At 43.0% G+C, this 20,473-nt stretch overlaps 1 protein-coding gene across 2 annotated transcripts in view; it reads right to left on the bottom strand.

The window, feature by feature from the left end:
* The window catches only part of rps6ka1 (ribosomal protein S6 kinase a, polypeptide 1), a 45,165-nt gene extending 24,699 nt beyond the window's left edge, over positions 1-20,466 (bottom strand). Inside the window, exons 1-2 of one of the 2 annotated variants that reach the window (XM_079751745.1) lie at positions 20,448-20,466; positions 10,937-10,981 (exon numbers count right to left, since the gene is read on the bottom strand). Coding sequence is in view for 1 of the 2 variants with exons in the window: in XM_079751747.1 (XP_079607873.1) it covers positions 10,937-10,981; positions 14,927-14,989 (108 nt within the window). In the remaining variant the exon portion in view is untranslated. Of the gene's footprint in view, positions 1-10,936; positions 10,982-14,926; positions 15,469-20,447 lie in introns of those variants that run through there. The other variant, XM_079751747.1, reaches the window with a different exon arrangement.
* Between the last annotated feature and the right edge of the window lie 7 nt (positions 20,467-20,473).

The raw sequence follows: 20,473 nt of genomic DNA, 5'->3' as shown, positions 1-20,473 counted from the left end.
AGAGATAGGAACTTTATTAATCCCTCAGGAAATTGCACTTTCAGCAGAAGCAAACACCATGTTACAACTACAATAAGAGTTAAAAACAAGAGAATGTCTAGGACATGATTTATAAAAAAGGGAGCCAAGGGGGACATCTTCACACCTCACTGCCATTCCTCCTTTATACCTTCCTTGTGCATGCATGCGTGCGTGCCTGCGTTGATGCATGCAAGTGGGTGTGGCTATGCTTGCGTGTGCATTTGCAGAGATGAATGACGATGGCCAATTAGGTACAATGCAAGGGCTTAAGTCTGTCAGAACGCAGTGAATATGGTTAGTCACGATGTGTTTAAGTTTGTGTGCACTGTGCCAGAAATTCAGTTATGATTCCAATTTAAAAAAGGTATTCAATAGCTGTACAAATCATTAATGATCGAGCAGGGCAATTGATGCAGTGATCGGAACTGTGTGTGAAGAAGAACAGCAATATATTTTATAATCATTAAGAAAAGTAAGCCAAAACTCTTGGCGGTTAAATACTATCGTCTGTACTGAAATGCATGAAAGTCTGAAAGGAACAAGGCCAGTTTCTTTCGGTTAACTTAGCCGGCAAAGTTCAACACAGTCAAGGTTTGACAATGAAAATTCCTTCAAATTATTTTCTTTTATAATGAATTGAATACACATTATCTAACAGAATAAAAGTTAAAGCGTTTGCGGTGTAAAGTTTATTAAAATCATTTTGAAAAATGTGTTGGCTTGATTTAAACACCTTTCACACATAAACTTCTTGATCTTCTCCGGGGAAAAAAGTGTCCGGAGGCGACCCAGAGTTTCCGTTTCAAACACGCAACACACAGCCGGAGATAAGCCGCATCAGACGTGTTCACACATATTGGAGATACTCCGGATACCTTAAGGCTGCTTCACACTGGCCCAACCATTGGCCATCTGAAACGTTTGGGGAGACTCGGACGAGTTCGGGAACAAATCTGTTCTGTGTGTTCAGCGTTGGCGGGTGAGGATCTGAGCCATCGGACACTCTTGATTAGTGGTGTGCTGCTAGCACCCTGACGCTGATTACGCTGATTCGCTGGTTGTGTGCTGCTAGCACACAACCAGCGAATCAGCGCGGTGTATGGGAGGGGAGGACTAGTGCCACGAGACTAGCGCCTGCATCTCACGCAATCACAGAACGTACTGTATAGTTGGCAGCAGGGCGTAGGAATGAGTTTAACATTGGGGGGGGTCACATATCGGAAACCTGACAGATCCGGTATAATTTTTAGGTGGGACAAATGCGCCTGTCTCCGATATTGGAGGGGACACGTCCCCTCCGTCCCCCCCCGGTTCCTACGCCCTTGGTTGGCAGTATTCTTCGCGGTATGTTTCAACGCAACTTTTCTGCCGAACAGGTAAGTCAAGAGGCAAAAGGAGTGGTCGGATGAAGGCAGTTGGTTTGAGTGTAGGCGGTTTGAAAGCCACTTTAGGCGAGGGGTGGCGCCTGAAGTATGCCGCGGTAGTCGCAGTGTGTAGTTTACGTCACGTTGATGAGGCTTCCAACTCTAAATGCAGACACTTTTTGTGCCGATATCAATCAGATGTACCCGCGATATCAACAAAATAGTGGAAAGCAGAGAGGAACGCAAAACACAGGCGAGAAAAGAACCAAGCTACTACACTCCGTGCTCCCGGGTTCCCGCCAGTTAGAAACGTCACCCACACGTCGGTAACACGCCCACTCACTCGTTGTGAATTCTCCGGCTCTCCGGCACTTTACGCTAGGGTCCTGGCCGGGTAAACTACAGAGGGGCGGACTCTGACATTTCCGTACACACATACAGCCCCTCCGGATATAATGCAGAGAGACCCATATAGAGGGAAGGAGAATATACAGAAAGAGCAAATAGAGCAAGGAAGGGAGAAAGAGAGAGGGGTCCCCCTCTCTATAGAGTAAATATAAGGAGGGAATGAGAAAAGAGACACTTTAAATGTCAGCACCTTATGCTCGTAGTCCCTGTCTCAATAGTGAGGCATAGTGATTCAAAGATCTCACAGAATCAAAGGAAGCCCTTTCTTGTGAGATGAAGGCTACCGTGAGCTTCGTGAGATGTACGCTACCTTAATCAATCAGCTGGGGGCAGACCCCCTGCAGTCGTGAGGAAGTTGTTGCTTCATTAGCATTTAAGCAGTACATCATTCAAGCAGAGAATGTAGAACGAGGCTCAGGACCATGGCACTGATGAAATTAATCCAAAATTCAGCAGCATCAAAAATAACTGCCCCTGGCCCCAGTTCGACCTGTTCCACCATTATTAAGCAACTGTAAAGCATGTGACGCCATTTGGATAACCACACAAAGACCAATGGCACAAATGTGTTAATATACGAACCACAAGACCATAGCGGTCTATTAGTTCTATGTTATTTGCATCCCCTCCATTCTCCAATATGAAACATCGCTGATCTACCCTCCTCGACGACGTCTTTGTCCTCAACTCCAATGCTACTCCTCCTTACAGATTGAAGCAGCATAATGAATGAATCTCGGTGTTTCAACAAGTACTGATGTATTTATTCAAAAGGACCTCCATTGAGCGCAGGAGGACAGCTGGTCCGATGGAGAGGTGCTACAAGTGTGAAGTTGAATGAGCAGCAAGAGACAGACCGAGAGAGAGATGAACAGCACCTCTGAGTGACAGTGTGTGAGTCTGTGTGTGTACAAAAAAAAACCCAGAAGGCACAAGGAGGCCAGATTTAAAAAGGCAGACATATCTGCATAATGTTGGGATCTTGTTGCAACTATCTTCAACAAGGCCTTCGTCATGAATCAAAATATGATATTAATATTGTGATATGTTTTCTTGTGATATATTTCTTGGTGGTGACATTTTTCTGATAAGAAAAAAAATAAAGAGCAAAATTCCCCCAGTAGTAACTTATTTCAGTGTACAAATTAAATAGTTGTGCATCGTCTACGAAACCCTAATCAACCAAAAAATGTAGCACAGCCAAGACAGAAGCATAGCGCATGACGAACAGAAATCGAGGGTGAAAACAGGAAGTGGCGGTAATTTATCGTTTTTATAATCCAGTGTCACACGTTGTATTAATCCTCAGCAAGACACAGCACTACAATGATCCAGGTAGAGACACACTGACAATGTTAACAGGTGATGGATTTATTCAAGTAAAAAAAAAAGATATATTGATTCGCTCTTCAGGGTTCGGGTCATGCTTGTATTGTTCGGTTTTGAACGATGTGTGAAAAGGTGTGGAACCAATTTCGTTAGGGTGCCACCAAATGAAAAGGTTTGTAGAAAATGTTAGCCTTGTTGGGAAAGAGACTACCGGTTCAAGTAACGAGTATTTTTTCTACCGCCAGTGCCACGAAATTCTCTTTCCACACAAGTCAACTATTCACGCTTCTTACCTACTTATAACAGGCTGCTACAGTTATATACTTAAACTTTTCCTCCTTCTTAGTTCTGTTTTCTCCGTCCATTTCTTCGCATGCTAGTGAATAGTGCTGGTGCTGCAGTGCAATTTAATTGAAACGTTGCACAATGTGCCAACCACCATTTTAGTCTTATGATCATTTTAAGTACCCCCATAAATTTAAAGCAGCAGCAGTGTGTCGTGTTTCCAATGAGAGCTTGAACACCGGTGCGGTGATGTATAAAGGCTGCTATCCTACAAGCTAAAATCAGAGGCCTATATACAAACACCATACTACATGATGAAACCAGACACGATCTGGTCGCCAAATGCTGCATTTCCTCTCGCCCTCCACCATCCCGCCAGCAGTCCCCATCCCTTCCCCTTGCTCTCCACGAAATGAGCCCCTCCCTTCTAAACCCTGCAGTGGAATGTTCAGTGTTGTGTAGTGCGGTATTCCGATGTATGTCCCATTACTGTTAGCACAGGCTTTTCACAGGCTGAGGTAGGGTATAGTACTGTAGGACCCATTTCACACTCTGTTGCAAGATAGTAGAAGAAGGAATTTGAAATCTACTGTGTGTGTGTGTGTGTGTGTGTGTGTGTGTGTGTGTGTGTGTGTGTGTGTGTGTGTGTGTGTGTGTGTGTGTGTGTGTGTGTGTGTGTGTGTGTGTGTGTGTGTGTGTGTGTGTGTGTGTGTGTGTGTGGGGGGGGGGGGGGGGGGGGTTTGACACTTTCCAGACCTGAGGTTGTTTAAGGGAGCGGTAGGATATCACAGGAGATGCGCACGAGCTGGATTGACTTGGCAGAAATCTTACCCCGGTTTCCAGTAAGGAAGGATTTGTGGTATTTTTTTAACCTTATTGAGCCAGGTGAAACTGCGGTGAAGCTCAATGATTCATAACAAGAGAGTGGAGCATTGTATGGCATGTATGGGAAGGAAGTGGGAACCGTCTGGTCCACAGGTCCAGAGAGCACCTTATTGTTTGCTATGGCAACGGCGATAAGGGAATGCACCCCTCTGTGAGTAAAAGCAAGGACACCCTCCAGCCAGGAGTCAGGAGGAGACAACGCTGCAAACCTCTGGTGTCCAGAACAACAACATGGGGTTAAATGGATTGATCTGCAGCTAAAAAAGATAGGTTACATCAGCTATGCACACCGTAATTTTCCCTCAGGGACTGAATAAGGAAGCGGTCAACTGATCAGTCGAAAGATCCCTCTAATCAAACTGGTTGGGTTTGCAGCCACTGAACCCATCTTGACAAGTAGAAGCTGGAACAAAAAGCTGCATGCATGATTGTTTAAAATGCATATATTCAGGGAAGAAAATTAACATGTTTCCCCCAGGAAATGTCTTAGGCAAGGTGGTCGAGGAGCAGGGGGGCTGCCGTTTCAATTCCATTCAAAAAGCTTTATGGCACGACTATTGTTATGAACTGTATTACCAATGCATTATTTATCTTTATTCTTTGTACCTGATGGAAGTAGGTTTCCTTACCCTACGAGATTTTTGTACTTTGTTAATGCATAATAATAAAAAAATAAAATAAAAAATAAAAATTATATACATATACATATTTTTTTTTATACATTGGTAGTCAAGGCGAGGCCCTATTGTTGTTAAGGCGGCCGACTTTACCAAACAGTGCTGCATCCAAAAAGTGTATATTCACAACATGTTCATGAAATGAATACATGTAGACTATAAACTGTTTTCTCCAGCATTGAACATGAAGAGCTTTGAAAGAGCTTGGACCAGGTTAAACATGAGACCAAAACCTGAATAAGAGCAGCAGGTTAAGGGCGGGCGATCCAACAGATGTGGAGATTCCAGGAAGCCATGCTGTAACACGCATGGAGCAAACATGGAGCACACATGGAGCAAACATGGAGCAAACATGGAGCAAACATGGAGCAAACATGGAACAAACATGGAGCAAACATGGAGCAAACATGGAGCAAACATGGAGCAAACATTACACACCCATTTCTGGCCTCACCCCCGCGGGGACTACAGAAGTAGATTTGCCTCTTGGGTAACCGTCACATACATTAACGCGTTTAACTAAAGTGTTGATTGACGTACAGGGTCTTCCAAATAAATGTTTTATAATCTCCCTTTCTCAAGCTAGGTATGATAATGAACTTCACTTAGACCAAAGGGACACAACCATCCCAGTTTACCTTGAACCAGACTTATTTTAAAGAGCAGAAAGGACGTTGGCCTCAGGGGGCAGCAGGTGTGGTATACCAGGAAAGCCAAAACGATAACGTTAAAGAAAGTAGAGAGCAGAGGTGATGCTTGTGCTGAAAGTGTGTGTGCCTCTTCTTTTCTTTGTGTCATCAGGCTGTGTGGAGAGTGAACCTAACCCTACTGTGATGGCCTTAAGAAGACCAAGAATAACCCAAGGCTCTTAATACACTAATTGAGTACTCGACTACAACTCTCAAACTCTGGCCATTTCCCCATGTAACAGAGCCTGGGTCTGAAGATGGCTAGTTAAATAATGGTTAATGAGAGTTGACAGCAAGCCTTGCCCAGGCCTGAACTCACATCCTTGTGTTGTGTGCATGCAATCTTTCTGGCCAGTCTCCCTCCCTCCCCTTCCCTCTCCTCTTGCTGCTGGCTCAGGTTTCCTTTTCTCTCCCTTGTCTTCCGCTATACAGTGTGTTGTTTACCCGCCTTTAATTTTTTTCAATCCTTTGGCGCCATTGACAGTTACCTAGCAACTAACCAGCCAATACTAATAATTAGACTAGCAACTAGCCCTCAAAACACATGCGGTGAAAAAGGCTGTCTCCCTGCCAAGATAGCACGATGCAGACGATGACAACCTAGGGATAATGCATTCGGCCATGGGAATCGGTGCCATTTCACTCTTGAGTTATAATTATTATTATTACCAAGATACTGTAACACATTCGCCTATACTAAGGCTTAATTTATGCTTCTGACAGGAACAATGTAGTGAGTCGTGTGCTGGAGAAGCACCTCACAACACACAAACGCAATGAAAGAACTCTTCAAAAAACAATACAAGCCTGCATTCATGACCTTAACAGTGCCTTCAGCAGCACATGGCTAGCAGAGGATGTATTAAGTGAGAATAAAGAAGATATGGGGAGTGAGCTAATATATTTATCATATCTCTGTCTGTGTCTGTGAGTGTGTGTGTACACATGTCCTACAACATGCATTCAGAGAGGCTGACAACGCTTACCCAGCCCCCCCACACGCTAGGATAAATACGGCTGACTTCGCCATTGTTTAAATAAAATAACAGTGAAGCAGTTATTTTATCGGTTTAGAGAACCTTTGGAAACTACCACGCGTCCCAAATGTCAACAAGAGAAGGTCATCGCACTCTCTCCCTCTTGCTTGCTCTCGCCGAGACAAAACTCTTATTACGATTAACTCATTACATTCTCATTATTTTTAAAGAAAGGAAGATGATTGATGAGAAGGGACGGATGAAGCATCTTGCTCAAGTATACTGGGGAGGTTTTGAATTCAAACCAAGAACATGTAAGATCCGAGGTTCAGTCCACTAGACTATCCTTAATGGAAAAATACCCAAACAGAACCAACACATGTTGATACAGGTACTTTTTCTTTATTCACCGTCACATGCTGGCTGGTGATCAGAAGACAATCCGGAGATGGAGTAGTCAGTGGTACTTCAGATGTCAAGCTACCATGTCATCAGAAAGCCCTATACACCAGAAGGCATATACAGATGAAGTGGTGCGTTAGGAAAGGAGGATTTTTCCACAACAGTTTTAGTAGAAATACAGCGAACACGGACCGAGTGGCTCATCCTCATACGAGTGGCAGTGGAAAATACGACAATGTAATCATATCTCCCATGCAACATCCCCCCTCTCATGGCTTTTATGTAGGATGCTCTACGATTTCTCGTCAAGTTCCTTGACGAGAAACAATGACAATCCAGTATTTCCCCTGGGTACAAGTACTACTGCAATCAGCCATGCAAAAATGTATTCATATATAACAAAGGTTAGATATGAATTTATATATTGCCATTATACCGTGTTATGATAAAGAAGAATACGTTATTCTGCTGTAGGTGGCATAAGCTCATGTATTCCTTTTGAATAAATATATATAATAGATATAAAGTCGAATAGTAAGTACAACAAGTGACTTATTAATAGTGAGTAGCCGGCCCATTTGATTGTGTAGTACAAAAGCAACAGTATAATGAAACCCAGAAGATGAGCTGGCTACAAATTGAAGACTGCACATCAGCCCAGAGCATCCTAAAAACACCTCAGTGGCACTGAGTAGAAGAATCACAATTTGATTATAGATTGTGCACACTCACACACAATTTGTGTGCGAGTGTATGCTTAGCACAGTCAGAGAGGATCTTGACACAAGCCTCTTTTTTTTTCCTGGGCCAACGAAACAAAGAATATCACTTTAATAGCTCAACATGATCTTGAATTAGTAACTCAAGGCTTAACCACTAAAGCTTTGAGAGTCCTGCCACATATGCCTTTTTGTATCTGAATATGATGCACTTGAATGTGAATATATTGTATTGACTTGATTTTACTGTCAAATAATCCTTTGGTTAAAAAGAAAAGAGAATCCTGAGCTAACATAACTAAAAAAAAAGCTAGTTCATGTTCACAAATAAAAAAAAAAAAGCTAGTTCATGTTCACAAATGGACATAAAAAAATGGGCTTTCAAAATTCAGTTACATCCGTCTTAACACAACCTTTTACACAGGAGGAATGAAACCTGCACATTTGCATCCTAGGCAACCCTGTTGGTATAATGAGCGATTAGAGGAATGGCTCGTGTCTATATAGGAGCGACTCGCCGATCGGGCTCTGGGTCACCAGGGAGCGCATTATGGAATAACATCATCCTCTCACACAGGCCTGCCTGGTGGAGTGTCAGCCGGTCTCTGGGGACTGCATGTTAACACAATCTGCTCAGCGCTTCAGCCTCAAATCTCACCAGCACGGGCCATTTGGAATGATCACACTAGGGGAAAAATACTGAATAAAATTCTTATTCTAAAACCTGTGTAGACTCAAAGTCAGAATTCTTCAGTGCGCTCACAAATAGAAAAGACTTAAAAAGAAACACAGATTTTGAGTCCACACGTGCAAATGATTTCTGGTTTTCTTCTGGAAATAACAAAAAAAAGGTTTTCTTCTGGAAATAACAATGCCCCTGATCTAAAATGACCCTTCTAGCTAACCATGGTTAAAACACTTTAATGCACCGAGAGGAAGGTTCATTGAGGTTCACAAAATGTGGCAGTATCCCAGTATAAGCAGAGGTCGGAAGAGAAGATGAGCATGAGACAAATATTCTGGGTCATTATATGCAAGTGCCCTCTGAAAACATGTGATTGCAAAAAGGAACCTGGGGCCAAATTAAATAGAGGTACTGTACGCAGAACCTGAACCTAATCTGACGCGAGGATGATGGTTTGCAGAGTAGAATTACAGCGAGAGAAGGGAGGACAGAGAGCAAGAGTGCGCTTTGGAGAGAGCGAGCAAGAGGGAGGGATGGTTCACTGGCTCATTAGCCGTGGCCGTTATCTCCTGGGCACAGGGACTATACACCTGCCACTTGTTCTCTGGTCCCCTTTCTCCTGCCCAATAAAAGACCCCCTCCTTGTCATTACGAGAACCCCCCACCCACCCCAGTTTAACAATGTAAAGGCTGTAGTGACATCAGCCAGGCCAGCTGGCAGAGCCATTATTAGGAGGGTGCGGCAAGCAGCGCTCAACTGTTGTCGTCCTTCAGCTTTATTCTTTATTATTCAACAGAATTTTTTTTGAATACTTTAAGCTATTATAATATTTTTATATTATATTTATTATAATGGAAGTCAATAGGAGGAACGGCAGAGCCGTCCGTACATTCTCTGACACTTCCTACTACAGACTTCACAACTTGATACATTTTTACCGTTAGCCTTCGTTCAACGTTTAACAAAATCAACACATATTTAAACCCGCCTTGTATACCTTCCATTGGTCCCATTGACTTTTAGGCTTAAGCGTGAGCATTCCAACCGCTCTAGCCCTAAGTGGAGATCATCAAGTGGCTAACCATTTCAGACGATGCGGAGCCTAACATTAATATTTAACCTAGAAACACAATGTGAAGCTTAAACGGTTACTGCATTTCTTGTTTCACTGGCGCTGAAATGATTAATTGATTGGAAATATGATTGTTATATATGGCCCTATTTATGGGCGTTGAAACCCTGCTAATGCTCAACACTCCCCTTGTGGTATCTAGGTAATCTCAGCCCTCCAACTCATCTGCCTAATAACCACAAGACTAGCATTATCAGATTCCCAGCAAAGGAGGAATAGCGCCGCCGGCATTGATCACACCAGCAGGCCGGTTGCCGCCTGGAGCCAGCGATATCTGCAGACCCCCCATAGCAATCGCAACACCCACCACGACTACTCACTGAAACCAGTACCATCTGATCCCTGGACATGCTGTGATCTATTATTCATCATGCTATTTAAAGAGTCCTGACACGCCTCTAGATAACACCAACACCAAGTGCCTTATTATATCCCTTCCATTCAGTCTCAAGTCCATGGTGTAGAATAGTATAGGATATGTATTCAACCACCACGCCACGCTGCATCTATGCCGGCTGGCAAGGTTAACAGATTGTTAACCTGGGGAGGTTGTTTGAATCAGACCCGACATGAGGAAATAATATCGGATCAGAGGAATTAGCAACACCAAGTCTGATACGTTTAACAGGAAAAAAATACTGCAATTCCCTGGGACTAAATTACTTTACATGCATGTGTAAGGAAAACATTGGAGCCTATACATTAGTCTTGTTGTTTACCATTATGTCGCATAACTGCTTATAAAAAATAAAAAATGTCAATATGATTACCTATAGGATTCATCCATCTATCTATACAATACATCTATCCATCTATATTTTTGTTGTGGACCACTGGAGGTTACAAGCCACTTCTCCAGCCGGCCAGATGCGAGTCAAAAAGGCAAGCTGCGCAACAGGGCCCATTCAGGTCCCTTGCGATCCATGATCAGAGAGAGAAAGAAGGCGAGTTAGAGACACTTGTTGATATTTTCAGGGTCAGTGTGGGACCATACGGATTGTATAAAAAAAACGGTTCACTTGAATATCTTCTTTTAACGTAAACAATTTTTCTTTAAAAATGAAATAACAATGTTTGTTAACCGGTTGACCAGACAGAGAAGTGCATGCAATGTGTGACCTTTGGAAGGCCTCTTCGTCGATTGAGACAGACATTGTAAACAGCTACCAGAGCCGTTGCATCTGGCCCATCACACTGAAAACCTTAAAGCACCGCCAGCTCGTCCCCACAACGGACACCAAACTCAGCCAATATCTATTATATGCCTGTACCCTCACGACTAATATACAAACACTCCAATATTAAGACTAATATATGCCCCAATGAAGAGCAGATTGTGTGCGTGTGCATGCGTGCGCTTACCTTGACTGCGGGTGTGTCTCCATCGTCAGTAGTGCTCTGGCCGTTCTGCAGGGAAAACACACGTAACAGTCGTTGTTAGAGGGTGTGTGTTTATTAAAACACCAAGTGAAGCGTCAGCGAGAGACACATATACAGTCTGTAAGAGTGTGTGTTTATAAAAGATACTGCAGAGGGTAAGCCAGTGAGCGCAACACACACACACACAGTCAGAAAGAGGAGAGAAAATTGTGGGCGGTTCATCTCTTACAAGACTCAAGTGTGCTGGCAGAGTCAGTAATACTAGGCTGACACACCAATGGCCACTCTTGAGCCATCGCCGAGTAGGTTAGTCTATCAAAGGAAAAAAGGAGAATTTTGCTGGTATAAAATCACACCAGCTTGCCATAGGGTCACGTTATTAAACATAAGTGTGGTTGTGGCCACAGATTTCATTTACATGTGTCTCGGTGGACATCTACCATGGCTGTACCAGATATAGCTACGGAATGCATTAGAGGCAAATGAGAGATGCCAGTACTTGCGGCACAGCAAATGGATTCCCCTTTTCGTTTTATTTTTTCGCTTTGATTGCAAACCTAAGCGATATCAAAAAGGTACTATGCAAACCTGTTTACATGTTTGATGTAACATGTTGGTTCCAAGGATGTGTTCTGGATGGACATTTTTTGTTGGAAAAACATCTATTTTATGGTTAAAATTCAAGCTGTGGGCGCAATATGGCAAGCGGAATTTAAGTGAGAAATACTTAACACTACCACACCACTCCAGTTAAGAGCACTGATTCAACATGTCTATTTAATGAGGTAACCAACCACACACACACACACACACACACACACCACACACACACACACTGAGCTTGTGTTGCAGTCTGACTGCAGTGCTGCCCTCACAGCTGGGTACCTTGGCTTTTGGCGGTCATAAACGTTTGAAAATACCATTACGTCAACATGATGAGGACCGGCAGTATTAAGCCCCTCTTGGGAAGGTGGCTGGGTTAATGGCTGACCCTAACCCTTGAAAATGACCATTTAGAAACTACAAAACCCAAATGCCAGATATTTCGAGTAATTCCATCTTTGGAACATTATTGGCCTTTCATACGCATTTCACTCCACTCTCCTCCTATATTGAGTGGTTAATGTGTGTTTGCCAGTGTATGCGTGGTTTAATCTAAAAATGTCATAGAAAGGGTTGGCATGTGGATGGCAAGCCTTTTCTAGCGGATGTATTCATGGGTGAATAGGTGGTTGGAATGTTTAAGGCGTGCATCCTGAGGTTACTGTTCTACATGTTTCTGCTTCATTATGTGCCTGGCTGCTCCAAGAAGCCCAGTTTAACCGCACATTCCCTCCCCTGAGCTACCAGAATAAGTCTATCACTCTGCATGGCTCTCTGGCCTGAGCTCAAAAGGCATGCACAGACACGAGCACTTTCCCCAGTCCCTTTAAATGTGTGTTCATTGTGTATGTAGTTGTACACATCACACACACATAGATGCCCTGACGCTTACTGGTGCCAGGCTTACTGTAAATAGATTTTTAGACAAACACATTTATAGACACAACAATTAAACAAACGTGTGTGTGATTTAGTTGACATCCACAGCACCACTGTGTAATTTGGGACCATTTAAACATGTTGAGGTGGATAAAAGAAAAAAAGATGTAGCTCTGAAGATGACTGGTGACACTAGAATGTAACTGGGCAACATCTGGTTAGTGGTCAGCCTTGACTGGTTTTTATGTGTGCAGATTTTACACACACACACACACACACACACACACACACACACACACACACACACACACACCATTGTGTTATCACTTCTCACACACCCCAGTGTACATTCCCAGGTGTTCTCCAGCTCACACCCAAGATTAGCCGCCCTTAACCATGCCAATGCATAGTATGCATGCACATACACACACTATACACACTTCGCACCACTCCACAATGGCACATGTTTAGTTTTTGTTAACCCTTACCTATCTATCACACACACCACCACCCCTTTCACTTATAGACTTGTACAGTCCTGCCCAGCGGTTCATAGAGAACAGAATTCCGAAAGACTTATTTTAAACACGGCAGTTGCAGAGGAATATCAGAAGAGAAAATTGGCTAATGACATTCATGAATATAAGTCCTTTTTACAGAATGCAATAAAACCAATGGCTGACTAGACCTACAAGTAAATCCTGCAAACTTTTTTTTCCTTCTATACAGGCTGAAGGAAGCATTTAAGTAAGTAGGCTGTGGAACGGATAGTTGTTTCCCAATGAAAGCTTCCCTGCATTGGAAAACTACAACAAGCAACCTACAATGGAAATACCAAAAAGAAAACACACTTGGGTGGTAGGTGGGTGCAAAGTTCAAAAAGAAAAAGTTAAATCAGATCACACACATGGCGCATGGTGTGACGCATGGCTAATCTGATAACTGCCAGTGGTATTGACTCAGAAATGACAGCCAGGGAATGACTTGCACAGAGAACCATTCCCACGTGAAACACTGCAGATGAGCCAATTGACACCTGTCATGGTGGGACAACCACTGCAGTGATCCAAGCTTGTATCCATCCATGACGGATGGAGGTGATGGTGAAGAAGATTATTCACTCACTGACACTTCACCAGAACACGCACAACTCTGAGTAGACGGTACTACTTGGACTTCCCTACTCGTAACCGTTGTAACTGTATGAAGATCTCTGTGATACAAAGTCCTCTTTTTTTTGTATAGTGCGCCAAAAGCACGATGAGAGTAGTAGTTGCACCCGTAGCACACATGTCCATGCATGAATCCTCCACTCCAATCAGAAGGAGTGATTAAGGATGAGGAACACCAGGGATTAAAGAAGCCAGAGACGCATACATAACACTGTTCATCAGATGCCGACTCCACTTTATTCTGAGCAAAAGACAATGTGGAGGGAAGATCCACCACATCTAGAGCCCTTTTTCAGATATCGCTTTACAAAAACCAGGAGTGAGCACAAAGAGATTACATCTCAGTCTGCACTGAATCAGGTTTCAGTGAATGCGCTTAGTCGGCCACTACAAGGGAAGTTGCATTTAATTTAATATAGACATGCTGGGATGACTTTAAACCGGGCAGACCAACAAGGCATGCTACTGTCTGAGTGGGTGGAGGAATAGAGAGAGAGAAGAGAAAGACAAAGAGCATTGCAACTCTTAAAATGTTATTCAAATTAGGATTTAATTTAGAATTCCTGTGCATTTAATCTCAAGATACAAATGCAGAAATGTATGCATCTTATGTACCTTAAAACAAAACACGGGCTCTATGAACGGTTATGAGCTAGTCAGAGACATGACTAAAACCGAGCATGGTTTTAACTCAAGCAACAGGTTGACAGCAATACATCATTCTTCCCCTGTTGTGATTTCTTTCGAGGCATAGGTTAGTAATGTGATTGCCGGCTAAACAAAACTATAGAAAGAAAATATCCTGGCAGTAAAGCTATACCAAAGGTCTAGGCTTTGTAGAAGTAAATCGATTGAATGGTAATCAAGCGCATAATGGACACACAGATGCGGGACGTCAGCTCTTGCTATCCCGTATTGAGCATTAAGGGCAGCAACACACACACACACACACACACACACACACACACACACACACACACACACACACACACACACACACACACTTCCGGTTAGCAATAACCACGCGAATAATTATAGGCCTACACAGGTTTGTAAACGAAGGTGTGTCGAAGATCACCTTCGAGAGAGACGGACCATAATGTTTGGGTGGGGTTATTTGACTTGCTAATGAGACTAAGGTAAAAAAAAAAAAAAAAAAAAATGGGACACAAATCTTAAGGGAAATCACCTGGACCAAGATATGTTTCTGGATCCTTTCCATATAACGCAACGATCGGGCATAAAGTCAAAATGAAACTTAGTTAGCCTAAGAAAGAGCATTCAATGAAATACATATACTCATTTCACCTCATATTACCTCCGTTTCCAGCTGTACAAGTTCCATCGTAGGCCATGGCTCGGAAATCTGTGCAAGGGGCATGTTTGCAGAATTTCTCCCTCGGCTTAAGAAATGCGGTTTGAATCAGCCCAGATTTCTTCTGTCAAGTGCGGTTCTCGGAAGATCCTAATTAGGTCACAAGTCCAAGCGTGCAGAATGTACAAGCACCTCCTTACTATAGCAGCCAGAGAAAGGGGGGCTTTACAAACAATTGTACATTCCTGTATGAAGGATGTCGTCGGCGAGGCACAGTCTTGGAAATACCACTTTGATACGACGACTGGCGATCCACTACAAAAAGGGCACAAACAAATAAAGCCCGGCTTTGCAGGTATGCGAGTACTCCGGTTTGACAAGAGAGCAGTCACGAACACTTGTCTAAATCGTGCTGTCTCGTTGATGTTGGATAAACAGCACTTCTCCGTGCAGCAGACGGAATATTCCCTCTTGTTTCGTTCTTGGTGTTTGTATATTTGAATGCAGGGAACGTCGACTGCTACACAAGATTCCCCTGCAGTGTGTTCGGCGAGCTAAGGGGTCTGAGGCGAGCGCCAAGTACGAGAAGCACACGGGCTCGAGCTGCTATTGGCAGACTGCGGTGTGGTTTTATCCAGCCCACTTCAGTGGTCGGCCCAATTCGGCCTACTACGCCATCGCCTGGTGAATGCTATAATTGCGACTACGTAATGCAGATCATTGTAATGATAATTCTGCCTATGGGGCCAATAGATGCACCATCTTCTGTTGAGGATTGAAAATCGAATAAAAAAAGAACTCTTACCAAACATCACTATTGTGTTCAGGTGGTATACTAAAACACAAAGGAGGTCAAATTTAGCCACACATGATGCCACTTCAATAATCTCTTAGGCTTGGTGATGAAATATTGAACAGCCCCCCCACCTCAATACAGTTCATTGATAAATATCTTTCACACTAGACTGGCTTTGGTTACCATGGGCAACTGGAGTGCATCAAACCATCCCAGCCAGGATGAAAGCCATTTCTGATTTTGGATCAAAGATGAAAGGATGCAGTGGAAAAACGGTTGCTTCATCTATAAATTGGTGTGATTAAAGGTATTTTTGCATTGTATTTGCTCGTCAGGGAAATGCTTTTATCCAAAGCAATCTGAACCGTCATTGTCTTTTGGATATAAAGTCGACTCTCCTTGCTCCAAGACATCATCGACTCCATGCTCGGAGTCCTTCTGGAAGACTGTGGTAGTTCGTCCTCACCGAGTTCTACTTGTCGGGATCGGTGGAAGAAGGAAAAGTTGTTTCTGATTTTGACGATGACGAAACGCACTCCACCTTCTTCCACCACCAGGTAAGCGTCACGTCAGCTGATAGTGTCTGTCAAGGATAGACATTTAGCTTACCCTTATTTCCAAAGCAACTTACAACAATTCATCCACACACCTTCAACCATACAAAGCGACAGGCAGCTCGTCAGGGGCCATTAAGGTTATGTGTCTTGCTCATAGACGCCTCAACACCCAGCTAGAAGGAGCCGGAGATTGAACTATCAACCTTCCGGTTACAAATGAACCCACTCGACCTCCTGAGCCACTGCCACCCATACACGGAGAACCCCAAGCCTTTCAGCTAAAGTAGGTTATACTCCCTAGGAAATACCCTTTTCCCTTGCTTTTCCCTGTATACTTGGAGAAACACACACACACACACACACACACACACACACACACACACACACACACAATACTTGTATACTTCCCTGTATACTTGGAGAAACACTACATCACAGAGAATCACCTGGACACAACACATCTCCATTCAATGTTTTTCCCTTTTCCTCTCGCATATTTCCCCTTATGATTAATATATCAAGTTATTCTCAATGATTTTGTAAGACATTATTTCAGCTCCCAGTATCTTTCAGTAGCAATGTTTGTCATACCCATTGCAATTTCACTCTCTTTATTTCTGTAGCCCAGAGAGACAGAGAGACACACGATATTTACTCAACCGTTTAGTTTGGTATTCAGGGGGGCATTTTTTTCAAGGCACAAACTGGTAATAAATGGTTGGCTGGATTCTTTACTCCTTATGATGTCTCTTTAAAAACAAAAAAGCAGATTCTTTAGTGTGCTGTTTCTGAGGATCCCATAAAAGTTGACTAAGCGGTGGAGGACGGGGGTCAAAGGGAGAGGGAATGCCACCTCAGGGACACATTATCCATACATACAGCACATTTGGAGGTCAATGGTATCCCAAAGCTCTAATTAACCCTTGGGTTGTCTTTCTTCTTCTTTTGATGGATCAATGAAGCAGTTGTACCGCGTAACCATAGTAACCCTGCAGTAGCCCATTACTCAGCGATGGTCTCGGTGATTGAATGTGACAAAACCGCACAGCCTCATTCATCTTTTGCTCTTCTCTCCATTGCCCTCTTCTCTTCTCCCTTTTGTCCTATTTTCCTCTCCTCTCTCCTCTTCTCCTCTATCTCCTCTTGTCTCCTCACCTATTTCCCCTCTCCTCTTTTATTCATTTCTGTTTTAATTTTCCTCTCCTTTCCCCTTGGCTCCCCTCTAATTTTCTTTACAATTGACTTTTCCTGTGTTCCCCTATGTACTCTCCTATATTGAGCTAAGATGGATGCCAACTATGTTGCACTGTCTATGTCTTTGTCGTTCAAAAATCAATGCAGTGAGTGAACGATAAAGTATATTACATATCCAGCAAAATACGGGAACACACAAGAGCGAGATTGCAAGAACATGATATAAATGAACAAAATCATCATGTGACAGACGTGAGTCAGGTATACTCCATTCAGCGATATAGTGGCTTGGGGGTGGGACATCCTGTTATGCCTCGGGCGGAGAAGTGAAGGATTATGGGTAAGGTGACTCAGCCCAGCAAGTTATTCATGCACAGGAAAGCAAGGGTCCCCTGGCTGTCACTGCTAGTCCTTCTTGGTTTTTGGCTATTGGCTGACAAAGTAGTGTCTGTGTGTGTGTGTGTGTGTGTGTGTGTGTGTGTGTGTGTGTGTGTGTGTGTGTGTGTGTGTGTAGGTGTGCGTGTGTGTGTGTAGGTGTGCGTGTGTGTGTGTGTGTGTTGGGGTTGGTGCTTGTGTGTTTATGAGAGAGTGAGCATGCATAAGTGCCTAGACCTGGATGCTGTTATGTGATTGAGTGAGTGAGTGAGTGAGTGAGTGAGTGAGTGAGTGAGTGAGTGAGTGAGTGAGTGAGTGAGTGAGTGAGTGAGAGAGAGAGAGAGAGAGAGAGAGAGAGAGTGTGTACAGGCTAGGCTTTCAGCTTAGCTGAAAATATATAGATGACAACCACTTAAAAGGCAAAAGATTAGATAAGAATGACATCACACACTGATTTATTACTTATTTACTCAGAAGTAGCAGTCAGGGAAAAGAAAAAGTCCAGCAGAGCAGCCTTCTGAAGATAGACAACACAATATTAAAATGCAAATCCATAGCCAAAAGCACAGAGCACATTATAACGGATCGGAACCCCTCTGGGGTCACATGATCGAAAAAAACCTTGTTGTGTAAAATCATGGAACGGATTTGGTTTGTTCTACACAGCAGGGATTCCCCAGGAAGCATTGTGACGTTGAACGCATATCCGACTGAGACCGATTAGGCCCTACACAGGCAAACTGCATGAATATAAGATATATTCACGATGCGGCAAACATGGTTTTTCAATTAGAGATACGTTTATTTTTTAACAAACATTAGAATAACATCATCCTTCAAAGAATTAAACAATATTTTCCAAACAATATGTTAAAAATTAAAAACCAAATGAATAGGCTATTGCCGAAACCTTTGACGTGGGCTTTTTTTTTTACCAAACTACTAAAACTGTTTTGGACGACCCGATCATATTAGTACTAATCTCACTAAATATCTAGATATTCTAGACAAATATGCATATCCACAAAGATTAAATCTACCAGGATTAGATGCATCATTGTATCATTATGATACAAAATGGGTATAAGGAAAGGACAGCATGTTCTTTGTAGAAGCACAAGTGGAGAAAAACAAACTTGCTACACTTTATGACACCAAAATTGATGCAGTCAACCACTGCTCAAGGGAGTCAGAAGAATGTACGGTTCTCAAGGAGATATGCAGTTTGCTAAAAACAACATGTTCAGACCGGCATCAGCTTACTCGGTATTTGGGCTGGGCCAAGGTCTAACAACAGAGCCTGCAGCATGGCACCATGCAGATGGTACATTTAACTAATACATCATGTTGTGGATTTTCTATTGGAGATTCAATCGTCAGGTACGGCTAAATCAATGGCCAAAAATGTTGGCTAAAGGAAAGGAAAGTGTAGTTGTGCGTGTGTCTCACTGATGCAAACGGTTAAGGATTTAATGGAGCTATAACATGACAGTGTTAGTTTTGTCATCGCTCGTATGACTATGTCTTCTAAATACATGCTTTTAGTATTTTGGAGGATGATAACAATATAGGCTAGCCTTTCTCAGTTTGCACTCAAATCTGATTAAGGGTTTGGAAAAGTAGGGTAGGACTATTGTAGTTGGCCTATGGTTGATGGTCATTGTGTATGTGCTCTAGTTATGTTCACTCGAATCATCTCTACTGTAAACTCCAGAAGGCAACGTGACCCTGTCACTAACATAAATCACAGTCTCTAAACGCCTTTGTCCCACCTTATCGGGCGGCTATAGGGCTATAGATAGGGTGGATGTGTGTGTGACATCCGCCAAAACTGCTTGAAGGGACACGTTTTGAAAACCTCAAATATGCAACTCCAGAAAACCTGAAGCACTGTGGGTATTTTATATAGAAATATAATTTAAAAAAACAAACTGCAGACGTCAGGTTAAAAGAGGGTGTTTTTTTCTTTTGCATGAAGCAATGCCATTTATCCAGTTCACATAGACGTCTGTATCTGCCCGCGTTCGTTCTACCGCTCCCTGCCAGTCGGGGTCGGTTGAAAGGCAGCAACAGCAGGGGGTGCCAGATATGAAAGGGTCACACTAAAAGATCTGACCTTTCCGACAAGCTTTGCTCTTTAACGGTGCTTTAAGGGCACATGGACTAGACTAGTTTTGGTGATAAACGCGATACAGTTTGATAGTCAACAGGCCAATAAGTATGGACATGGATTTTATTGTCATTTTAATTCGAAAAAAAAAGTTGATGTTGATGATAATAGAGAGCCTGCTTTATCAAATACATCATATTGATTCAGTTCCTTTATGACAATTGAATATAGGCCTAGGCCTATATTTAGTAGGTGGCTGGGTTATTATCGTCATGTGGGAATCAGACCGTACATTATTTCCATAAGGAAATAAAGGAAATATTAACAGCTCTTTAAAGCTCAAACATCAGCTTTTAAACGAATAAATGCGCATAAATACCCAACCTGAGGCTACAGTCCTGTTCCAACAGACCCTCAGGTGTGTGGCCCCTGGGGGGGGGGGGGGGGGGCAGCCATGGCTCTCCTTGACAGCCACTATTGGCTGACGCTTACCTGTTGGTGGAAGAAGGTGGAGTGCG

This window comes from Pollachius pollachius, assembly GCF_949987615.1.
Source record: "Pollachius pollachius genome assembly, chromosome: 15".
Lineage (NCBI taxonomy): Eukaryota > Metazoa > Chordata > Actinopteri > Gadiformes > Gadidae > Pollachius > Pollachius pollachius.
This window is presented reverse-complemented; position numbering and strand designations above follow the sequence as displayed.